General features: G+C 38.8%; 1 protein-coding gene across 4 annotated transcripts in view; it reads left to right on the top strand.

The window, feature by feature from the left end:
• SLC8A3 (solute carrier family 8 member A3) overlaps positions 1–12523 on the top strand; it is a 225764-nt gene that overhangs the window by 193868 nt on the left and 19373 nt on the right. For all 4 annotated transcript variants that reach the window (XM_087921722.1, XM_087921723.1, XM_087921721.1 and 1 more), the window contains one exon: positions 232–249. In XM_087921722.1, coding sequence (XP_087777848.1) covers positions 232–249 — 18 coding nt within the window. The remainder of the gene's footprint in view (positions 1–231; positions 250–12523) is intronic.

Here is a 12523-nt window from a genome sequence, read left to right as displayed (position 1 = left end):
CCCTTATAATTGCACCTGTTTGATACAGCTTCATCTCCATTTTGTGGCTCCCACGCATGCTTTCACACCTGCTTCTACCATGAGGCTACCAAAAAGCCATTGTTTACTTCAAGCAAGCTCATTATTATTTAACACGGTTATATGCAAAATGTTTATAAACCTGTTATGCAGAAAATATTAACTCTTTGTCTCTTCCTTCCTTTTCTTTTTTTTAAATTTCTTTTTATATAGCACTCCTCTTGACTCAAGGTAAGTCATTTTTCCCCTTCCCCCTTTTCCTTTTCTCTGTTTCTGCTCTGTCCTTTTCTTGTCTACAGCCTAGATTCTAAGTGTTGTCTTTCATTTGGAATGAGTTCATACTTCAAGGATTTCACCTCAACGTTTAGAACCAATGCCATTGTTGAGAATAACATGAACCTGAACCCTTGCTACAATGCAAGGAAAGGGGTTCAGCTGGAGAGAAAAAACTGGGGGTTGTTGGAACTGAGGTCCCATCTGTTTTCTCTACACACCCTTGAGGGGACCTGCCACATGCCAGGGTGAACTTGTAGTGACAAGTTCATTTTTCACAGATGAACATGATAGGCAGACAAGAAGAGTGAGTTCAGCCTTGTCATTCTGACTCAGCAAGAGGAACACAGAATGATGGTATATCGTTCCAAAGGCACCTGCAGGATCTGATCTTTTCATCCAAATGATGAAAGCCTCGCCATTCTATCTTTGTGCAGTACAAGATAAGAGAGGATGATAAGATGAGATGATGGGATGGGGTGGGGTGGGACAGGACAAGATGGGACAGGACAGGATAAGAAGATAAGATGAGATAAAGTGAGATGAGATGAGATAACCTTTATTATCATTTTTTTATTGTGACCACACTGTCACACATTAAAAATGAAATTCTGTTGCCTGCTCTCATACAGCATATATATCACTGTCCATTTTGAATACATAGTGGAAAGAGTAAACCTGAGAGTTCACAAGGTTGATACTATATGGAACAAAAGTGTGACTGAATCTAGATGTTCTGCCTCTCCCAGAAGGTAATAAGGAAAAGAGATCACAATGCTTCTACAAAAGGGTCAGGATTTGAAATACAACAACACACTTTTAGCATTTGCTCGACTCCCCCTGGATATCTCTGCACTTTGTTTGAGATTGTAAGTCTTGTGCATCTTGTCAAGTGCAAACAACTAGAATCACTCAAGGATAGGCCCAAATAGATACTCTATTATTGATCACCTGTATTACAAGAATCTTACCAGACTATCTACCTTCCCTTGGGAAATGGCAGATATACACCTAAGGGTTTGATTTCAGACATTTCCTCCTCTGAACAAACTCTAAATTGGAATTTCTCTTTATTCACATAAAGCCCCCCAACCCCACCCTTTCAGCTATTGGTTCCAGCACAGATCTGGAGTAAACAAATTAGGAATAATCATTGCTAGCTTTGAGATAGTGGTACAAAAAGATTGCTTTGATTGTTGGTCTTCTACAATCATATAGTTTCCCTCCAGTTGTGTTGGATTACACCTTCCCCATATGGGAATTATAATTAAGTAAATCAGGAAAGCTGCCTTGAACATTTATTTATTTAGATATTTATTTGATTCATATTCTGCCTTTATTTGGACCACTGAAGGTGGCATACATAATGTTCGTCCCTTGTATTTTACCCACAACAACAACTCTGTGAAATGAATTAGGCTAGGAGAAAGGGACTGGCCCAAAGTCAGCCAGCTGGTTTTCATGCCTAAGGAAGGATTAAAACTACAGCTGTCTCCCACTTTCTAGTCCAGCACTTTATAGATTAGCCATAACACTAAATCAAATCTCTCAAACTCTCAATCAAGTGCTGAAGACAGTTTTAATTCATTTATTCAATTTGTAGTTTGCCTCCCTGATTGGTAAGTGTGCAAAAATGGCTGGCAAAATTTAAGAGCATGAACAATATGAAAAGTTTAACATAGATATTAAAACAATAAAATAAATACCAAAAGTCCAGCAAAAGATATGTATCTTTACATATTTTTCTAAATAGTGAAAGAGTGAAGATCAAACAACTCTTAAGGAAGGGCATTCCATAGTCTGCAGGCAATGGAGTACAAAGTACTCTCCAGATGCTAGAATGATAGCCTTGCAAGCAGAGTGTCTCTACGTCTTTCATAGATTAGAAGCCTATCTGCTCTATATGAATGAATTATTTATTGGCCAAGTGTGATTAGACACACAAGGAATTTGTCTTTGTGCATATGCTCTCAATGTACATAAAAAGAAAAGATAAATTTGTCAAGAATCATAAGGTACAACACTTAATAATAGTCATAGGGTACAATAAGCAATCAAATCATACCAGGAAACAATCAATATAAATTGTAAGGTTACAAGCAACAAAGTTACAGTCATACAGTCACAAGTGGAAGGGGATGGGTGATAAGGAGTGATGAGAAGATTAATAGTAATGCAGACTTAGCAAATAGTTGGTCAATGTTGAGGGAATTATTTGTTTATTGATGGCCTCGTTGTGTAACTGGAACCATCTGAAACTGAACACACTCAAAGCCATAGAAATGGTGATAGACTTTAGAAGAAACCTTCCTATACACCCACCTCTTACAATACTAGACAACACAGAATCAACAGTATCATATCTCAAGACTTAAAATGGACACCTAACATAAAAAACGTCATCAAAAAAGCACAACAAAGAATGTTCTTTCTGTGCCAATTCAGAAAGCTCAAACTGCCCAAGGAGCTGCTGACACAGTTCTACAGAGGAATCATTGAGTCTGTCATCTGCACCTCTATAACTGTCTGCAACCCAACAGGATAGACACAGACTTCAGAGGATAATTAAGACTGCAGAAAAAACAATTACTACCCACCTGCCTTCAATAGAGGACCTGTATACTGCACGAGTCAAAAAGAGGGCTGTGAAAATATTTACAGATCCCTCACATCCCAGACGTAAACTGTTTCAACTCCTTTCCTCAAAATGACGCTATAGAGCACAGCACACCAGAACAACTAGAGACAAGAACAGTTTGTTTCCTGAAAGCCATCACTCTGCTAAACAAATAATTCCCTCAACACTGATCAACTATTTACAAAGTGTACACTACTATTACTGTTAATCTTCTCATCACTCCTTATCACCCATCCCCTCCCACTTGTGATTGTAGAAATGTAACATTGTTGCTTGTATCCGTATGATTTATATTGACTGTTTCCTAGTATGATTTGATTGTTGATTGTACCCTAGGACTATCATTAAGTGTTGTACATTATGATTCTTGATTCTTAATGAATGTACCTTTTCTTTATGTATACTGAGAGTATTTACACCAAGACAAATTCCTTGTGTGTCCAATCACACTTGGCCAATAAAGTATTCTATTCTATTCTATTCTATTCTATTCTATTCTATTCTATTCTATTCTATTCTATTCTATTCCATTCCATTCCATTCCATTCCATTCCATTCCATTCCATTCCATTCCATTCTGTTCAAAGGCAGCAGCATGGTTTTAGGATTAGCAGACTGCTGGACAAAGTATCTAGTTGAAATGTATATGGACCTCTCCTCTGCCTTCTAGGTCTAGCTTGCTGTGGTACAACTTAGACTGGTAAACAAAGATCTAAGAGATTAATTATACTAATTCCAGCTCTCTGTGGCCCACAACAGATCAGCACTTTCATCCAGGATTAAGTCTTGGATAATAGATGCTTTATCAATAATTGCTCTGGCAATCCTTTTTCAACAGCCTCCTAGCTTGCCAATATTCCTTTCGGATCACATTGGAGAGCTTTCATTTAGTTAGGCTTGATGTGCTTCCTTTCATCCCTTTCCAAGCACTTCTCTGCCCCTGCCGATTGGGGAAGCCAAATCAGTTATTCATTTTTTCCTGCATTGGCCATTTCATCCACTTGACTCAAGGACTTGATTTTGCCTTTATTAACCAAGTACCAACAGGAATTCGGAAGACAATTTTTAACTTTTTAGCTGACATTTAGTTGACTTTTTGGAGCATTATTGCATGGCTGTAATTGTAATTATTGTAATTAAGTATATGCTTAAATAGCAATAGCACTTAGACTTATATACTGCTTTACAGCCCTCTCTAAGCAGTTTACAGAGTCAGCATACTGCCCCCAACAAATCTGGGTCCTCATTTTACTGACCTTGGAAGGATGGACGGATGAGTCAACCTTGAGCCTGGTGAGATTTGATCTACCAAATTGCAGGCATCTGGCTGCAATCGATATCTGTCCCACAACTTATCTCTCATTACAAAGAAGCAGGATTTCCAAGTTAGATGGGGTCATCGTCACTGCCACCTTTAATTAATTGCAATTTAGTTGTGTGTAAGGTTAGGAATGCCTTCCTTTAAGGTTCCTATCTTTTCCTCTCCTGCCAGTTACTAGCATAATTCACTACCAGTTTTCATGACCTGCTCTTTCTGACTTTCCTGGCACACCTTTTAATATCAGACCACAACTAACCAACAGTCCTGATTCCACCCCGCAAGCAGAACCCACAAAGACATAAACAATGCTTTATGTCTTCCTTGGTAGAATTTTGCAATTATAAAACAAAGGGAGAAATTCTTTGTTCTCACCATCACATGTTTTTTGCAGAATAGTTTATGTAATCAGAATTATAGGAAACTTGTTCTGGTTTGATTTAAATAATAATTACAGAGAGAAGAATTTGAAATAAATCCACGCTCAGTATTACTAAGTAATTTGTGTTTTGATGAAATAAAGGAATACAAAAGAGGGTTTATTTTATTTTATCTTTTTAAGTACCATGTCAGAAAGTTTTGAGAGAGAGGGAGAGAGGGAGAGAGAGAGAGAGAGAGAGAGAGGCTGCGCTGCCCACATGGCCCGTGAGAACCCTCCCCACCCACTCACTCCTTACCCAGCAAACTTGCCTGCTAAATTGCTATTTTTCCTTTTTTCCGACCATCATCTGTTCTGCTTTGCCAGAGATTTAGATTAGCTAGGAAGCAGGAAATGATTGGATTTCTTGCTTTCTAGCTAGTCTTTAGATCTTCGGCTCTGCTTTTAAGCACAGCCAAACCTCCCTTAGGACTGAAGGTTCTATTATTCAGTGCAGACTCATGGGAAGCAAATTTGAGAGACTGAGCTAGCCAATGGCAGATAGATAGATCACTGAATGATTCTGTGAGCAACTCAATCTGCCTGCTTGCTTTGCCTGATTTTGGGTAAAAGTTGCTCTTTTTTAAATAAATATTCATAACATTTACATACAAGCCATGCCCAGCCAGTCACATGACTACCAAGCCACACCCACAAATTAGGCCATGCCCACAGAACCGGTTAGTGGTCCCTGGGATTTAAAATTATGAGTTTGGTGGTCACTGAGGTCCAAAATGTTGGCAACCTCTGCCCTAGGTAACATCTTCTTGCTTCAGATGAACTGTCAAGTTGCTATTTCAATTAATTCCTGCAATTGGTTTCCTTTTCAAAGGTTGAATTGACATCTCTTGGACATGTGGACATAGTACTTCAAATTCTGTTAATCTGTGACATATCAAAGGCAGAGTAATATAAAAATGCATCTGTTACTGCACAGGACAGATCATGACTAATAAGTAAAGAATGGCAATGACATTTTCACTTACTCTATGTCATGTTAGATTTAGAAAATGTAAGCATTTCAAGAGTGCTGGAAAAAATTACATTGAAGATTGCACTGAAGCTTATCATTGTCTTTTTGACTCTAATTTAGCTTTCTTCAATCTGGTGGCACCCGGATATATTGGAGTTCAAATCTGATATTTTCCAGTTATTGCATTAAGCTGGCTAGCAATGATGGGACTTAAAATCCAAACAGCTGAAAGACATATAACTAAGGCATGCTATTTTTAAATTTTGCCCTTCCCCTTTCCAATATTCTGCACTACGTGGGCTTTTTTTTTTCTTTAATTCACTTGATTCTTCAGCTTTCTGTTTTCTTCCTTCCTTCATTCTTTCTTATATTCATATTTTTTATGTTGCACTTTCTCTACTCTTCAAAGTTTTGGCAGTCTTTAAGATCTGCCTTCTGACTTTTCTTGAGTTGTGTGTGCAAAATATATGTTATGGTTAGTAACAGTAGTTACTAAGATAATTTGTAGTTACTAAGATAATACAAATTAAAACAAACATACCGTATTATATGAGACACAGCAAAGCAGGTATACTATCAGCTATTATGTAACATTGATCACTAACTAAGAGCAACTTTGTGATATTAGCTATCATTTCAATATCAGTTACACTCATCCCATTTAGAAGTTCAGTTTCCCAGGAATGGAATTCACACCCTTTATCCCATTTCACTTTTTCCTGCTCCCAGTGAGGGACAAGAAAATTTGCAACTCCATTCATCCAACTCACGGCTTTCAAAAATATCAAGACACATCTCTTCAATTCAGCCTTTAAGTGGCTTTTGCTCGCTTTAATGTTTAGTATGGTGCTAGTTCAAACTTTTAAATGCAAAGTATTGCGTTTATCCACTTTGTTATTCAGCCTGAATAAGGGAGACTGAAAAGATGTACCACAGAAAAGACAATTGATAGTCTTTGTGGCAAGTCTTATGACAGACATTAGCTAGTAGACATTAGCAGGTGTTTTCTTTTTTGTCCATAAAATAAAGCAGTTACTTTTTTTTTTCATTTGGTTAGGAACCTACTTCAATAAGATAAACTTCTTGACCTACCTGGAATTACATTGTCTGTTTCCTCTTGTCAAGAAAAAGAGCATCTTATCAGCTTCCTGTCCTTTAACACTTGCTTAATTCTGGATGACCAGTGCTAAAAATGGAATTTTTTTTCCTCCCTAACCTTTTGCAATACCTGGAAAGCAGGAGTGGGAATTAAGGAAATACTGACAGGTTTGCTCCCCTGTTTGGCATCTTCAAACTAATTGAAGTTGTTAGCTAGGAGTCTAGGGTGCAATCCATGTTGAAAGCTGAGTACCAAGACTCATGCAAACAAATCAGGAATGGTTAATAATGAAGTTACAGTTTGGCAGTGTTCACCTTGACAAAGTTGGCCTGCGTGCGCAGCGCGTGCGCGCGCGCACACACACACACACACACACACACACACACACCACAAAAGGAATATTAGCTTGTTTCTCCTGCCTTATGGATCAGTTCTGGAAATCCCTACCCCCTTGAAGCCTGCAGGTGATTGTCCTCTGGCAATAGCACAGCTGGAATTCTGTTCTTTCAGATTCCCATCTATATGCTTCTCATTTGGAAACAGTGTCTACTACTCCGTGTGTTCTACTGTATTTAATTGTGGGTTTTTGCTTAGTTGTGCCTTCCTTTCCTTTTACCACTCCTCCCACAAATGCATGTATTGTGGTTTTTGTGAAGTTCCTTGACTGCCAGAAGCAGGAAAAAAACGCTTTTTCAATACTAGTAATCAATGCTATTGTTCTTACTGTTGTCATCCTATATTTTAGTCAGGAGAAAAAGAGTTTTAATTATTCAGAAATATGGGGTATATGCAGGCATTTCAGAAATGATCACTCAGAAGATCCAGAATATTGCTAAGAGTGAGACAGCAGGGTCAATTAAGTAGGCAACCTGGGGGATGGTTTCCAAACAGCTCAAGGAGACCCTTTTACTTTGTAGTTCTTGGAAGAGCCAAGTAAGCTACATAGTCTTTGCAACCCACTCATACATCACCAAGTAAAGGAGAAGTCGTGATCTTGCAGTCTACATGCATGGATGTGAAGAATATATACTTTAATACATGCAACACCTCTAGGCTACACTTGGTTGCAGCATTAGAGACCGAACCCTTGTCTCAGAATGCCTTTTGAGCAATGTATGCTGGAAAGAGAAAATTGCGACACTTATTTGCATTCTAATAACTTCCCATTTGGTTTATCACAGCATGATATGATGGGCTGACTTGCAGATGGTCCACAAACCAGAGCATGTATACCAGGGGTGTCAAACTCAAGGCCCGCAGGCTGGATTCAGCCCACGTGGTGCTTAGAACTGGCCCACGGGGTCACCTTGGAAACAGCAAAGGACCGGCCCACAGTGCCTCTGCCAGCAAAAATGGAGCTCGGTAAGGTTTTCACTGGCAGAGGGTTGCAGGAGGCAACTGTTGTGGCCATTAGTGGAACTCAGGAGCACATTTTCACTGGAAGAGCTCTCAGGTCACCACAGACACCCCTGACATGAATGACGATCTGGCCACACCCAGCCCCGGCCACATACACCTCACTCCCCCAAGGTCAAACACAACCCTGATGCGGCCCTGAATGAAATCGAGTTTGACATCCCTGAAGTAGACGTAGACAGAGGAAGGCATAGATAAGTAGTTTGTTTTCTCTATATCTCCACAAATGTTTAGACAATTTTTCTCCCATTGGTATGGAGAAAAATAATAGGTTCACACTGAGATACAAGTCAGTGACTTGCTACACGAACCCATGCACCTGTTTCAAGTAGCCTCTTCCAGATGGCTCTAATGTATGTTCTGGCTATTAGTGAAAATGAGAATTAAAATCCCTTGGAGGAATTGTTCAACTAAAAAAATTGTTCCCATATATTGGCTCTATATGCTAGTTCCAGCACCATCCAGAAATTGTGACATCAAAAAGACAAAGAATAAAGAGCTGCCATAATCATTATGAACAATCATAACTTCGATCTGCCGTTTTCTATTGTAATATCTGAGGTGCCAATAAGTAAGAATCATTTATCCTCTACTATTTACCAAGTGGTAAATATTCTCTATTGATTCTTTCTCAAACATTTATACATTAAAGTATTAGGAGTATGGCTGGCATTCATCGTAGTATATACTGTCTACTAGTGTTTTTTGTGCAACTATTTCTTACTCACCACTAGGGTTTTGTTTTAATGGTACAGAACACAAACACAAAGATTGCACTTCCCGTACTAAACTGTTTTCTCATGCAAACTTAATTTCCTATCTTATTCTATTAGCTTCCTATTACCATAAGTTTACAATTATTCTACTTCTATTCTTATTTAATCTATACTATTTCCATCTCTTATATTCTATTTCCATGTCCCTATTTCTATATTAACATTGCTTTCTCCTCTTAACTATTTCTTCTTTAAATCTCTCTCTCTCACACACATACACCCCAGATCTTCAGCTCTGATACCCAATCTCAGTCCATGGGCATGTAAAACCTTTTTGCTCCTTTTCAGACTTTGGAATGGGCTTTTCTCCCTCAGTCCCAGCCCTCCCAACCCTAATTCTGGACCTAGTTTGCGGCTAAGTTGCTGCAGGCAAGTAAGCTCAGCTTGAAGACTGATAAGACTCAGCTTGGTTTTGAAGACCAGTTGGGTTCTTTTCCTCCCCGTTTTTCAGCTCTGCCTCTCAGTGGTCTTGCAGGTCCAAAAATTGATCCTTTCTCTTGTTATCTGAAAACTGCTGCTCAGTTGCTTCCCCTTCAGTTGGAGTTTCTTTTCCTCTTATGACTCTTTCTCAACACTGACATACCTGCTTGTTTTCAATTCCTTTTTTTTTTGTAAAACTCTCCAGTGAAGGAGCAGGTAGGCCTGTTTTGACCCCCGTTCCCAGGAAGCACCCAAAGCTCAGGACCCCAGAAGAAAAAAATAATAATACCTGCTCACTCCAGGTGGTGAGTTCACTTTTCCACATTCACACAACATAAAAAGAGGGTCAAATTCCCCATCCCAGCCACTTGGTAAGATGAATGCAGATGATGCTGTGGCAGTTTGATATATTGGTGATGGCAAAAGGTGGATGGTTTGTTTGTTTTTTTTCTTGCTGTGATAAATTAAGATGGCATGGCCCAAAACGAATACTTATGTATTTTTCAATGTCTGCTGGCTCTGTAGAGTTAATAAACTTTGTAGCGGAGATATTATGTTGAGACAAGATTTTAATGATATATGAAGTCTATGCAGAGGTATTTTGCTTCTGAATAATTTCTTGAGGTCAGGAGTCATGCAGGATTTATCATTTGAAGCGCTTTGTGCTCACAAACAACTGGAACACTTCATAAATACAGAAGGAAGCCTCGGTGTTATGCTTGCCTGGCATGCCAACTCCGAGAAGAAAGGTCAGCAGTCAGGAGAGAAAGGGGAGAAGAGAAAGTTCAGAGGAAAGGATGCTTGTTACCATAGCTACAGACTCGACTGTTTTTTTTTTTCCAGCACTGGGGTAGGTCAACTCACGTGACGCTGGTAAGGGGATTGCACCTGTAATGCTCTTTCGAGATACTGTGTATCTTTGGTGAACAGTCAAGACTGGGCTGTTAATCACTACAAGTTTTAAAGTGCCTTGCCTGTCTTTTGACTCTGGTTTTATAATCACTCCCAATTAAATACATTTTTTAAAGATTAATTGAGATAGTGCCGAACTGAATATTTCTGATGCACAGAAAGCTGTAAAAAATTGCGATTAAGGTTCTAATAATAACAATAAGAACTGCAAGAACGTAAGATTGGAAGCGGTTTTTGCAATATTGATGGCCCATAAAATGGATTTTTCCCCCCTCCTCTGGAAAGGAAAATCCATTGCACTGAAATAGAGGTTATTACTTAGTAAGGGATAAAGAAGTGTGACTAGAAAGTGGCAACGGTCCAAGGGTGTGACGGGTGGGGAGAAACTGTTCTTGAATATTTTGCACAATCTGGGCTGATTTCAGATTTCTGCATATTTTGGCTTGGCTTAACTTGTGGTCCACTACTCTTCCCAGAGATGCGAAAGTTTAAAAATCTGAAGGGGGAAGATGAATTCTAGTGCACCCCAAGGATAATTAGGATAAAGGATAATAAGCCACATCCTTGAAAAATAATGTATTGCTTTTTATTGAAACAAATGGAATGTAAAGGAAAAAAAACAGAATGAGAAATGAGGTTAAACAAAGAATAAAAGCAAACAAAGACACTTTGGGAGAGAGAAATATAATATATTGAAACAATTATATTCAGTAATTTACTCAGACATTTGTACAGAATATTAATGTAGCTAATTAATTGAGAGGATATTTAAATGCATCTACGCTTAATTAAAGGTTCTTCAAAGCTCTTTTCTGCACTTTTAGATAGCATTTATGCAAATAAAGTTTTTCAGTTTTCTATTGTTTGGTTTGACATAGTACATCTGACACTAATTGTAACCTCTGTCTTGTGCTGCAGCAATTAATAAATTGTAGGAAAAATAGCCAATGAACATTGGTAGGCTTAACAGTCAAACATCTTTCAGTACCATGGACAGGGCTGGTTGCTCATATACCTGTTTCTAAACAGTTACTCCAGCAACAAAATTTGAAGTATCTTTGTGTTTAGTATAAATTGCATGAGACTATACAAACATCACATGGTAAATTATTTCAATCTGATTTAGTTCACCAATTTACTTTCTTTCCATAATTTCCCTCTTGATTATTATCTTTGCTGCTTGGTTTCCTCCTTCTTTTAATCCTGCTGTTATAGGTAGTCCTCAACGTACGATGACAATTGAGCCCAGAATATATGTTGCTAAGTGAGGAATTTGTTAGGTGAGCTTTGCCCCATTTTACAACCTTTCTTGCCACATTTGTTCAAGTGAATCACTGTGGTAATTAAATTAGTAGCACAGTTGTTGGGTGGATCTGGTTTCCCCATTGGCTTTGCTTGTCAGAAGGTCACTGTGCTGTCCCAGCCAGTCTATGGGAGTTGGATAGTTACTTAGGAATTATGAGCTGTCCCCTTAAGGGAATGCATCATGATAAATGTAGTTAAAGGTATCCTGGGAAATGTCACGTGGCCACATCCGTAATCCTGATTGGTCACTAAATTGACCCTTGAGGGGTTGAGGGAGGTTTCCCTCCATTATAGCCTGGACTCATGAACTGATAACAGCTTTTCTATCACTACGAGATGGGTTAGGAAAATAACCATCTTTTACCTGCAATGCTGATATACAAAGGATTGGTCATTATAGAAGAGCTTCATCACAAATGTGAGTTATGAAGATACCTGATGTACCAATAAATGTACTTTGTTATGGATGTTTTGTGGAATTATCTATCTGCATCTGCACAGCCACAAATCCACCTCTGTGCATGAGACAGGACAGGATAGTCGCAAAAGGGCATCGCATGACCCAGGGACACAGCAACGGTCATAAATATAAACCAGTTTTCAAGCATCCAAATGTAAATCACGTGACCATGGGGAAGCTATACTGGTGAAAAATGATCACTTTTTTCAGTGCCGTTGTACCTTCGAATGATCACTGAAAGAACCGTTTGTAAGTTGAAGACTACCTGTATTTTTCATCCCTCTTATCTATAGGAATTTAGGTTTGTTTCTTGGAAATCCTTCTGTATATTGATAATGCTTTAGAGCAGGGGTGTCAAACTCATGGCGTCATGACGGCGTCACATGGAGCATTGGCATATTTTCCCCTTTGCTAAACTGGGTGGGGGTGGGACCAGCACATGACACATCTGGCCCATGGGCCACAAATTTGACACTTCTACTTTAGAAGATATGGTC

This window comes from Pseudonaja textilis, chromosome 1 (genome assembly GCF_049901715.1).
Source record: "Pseudonaja textilis isolate UNSWEBS1 chromosome 1, rPseTex1.2, whole genome shotgun sequence".
In the NCBI taxonomy this organism is placed as follows: Eukaryota; Metazoa; Chordata; class Lepidosauria; order Squamata; family Elapidae; genus Pseudonaja; species Pseudonaja textilis.
Note: the sequence above shows the minus strand (reverse complement) of the source record. Positions and strands in the feature narration are given on the sequence as shown.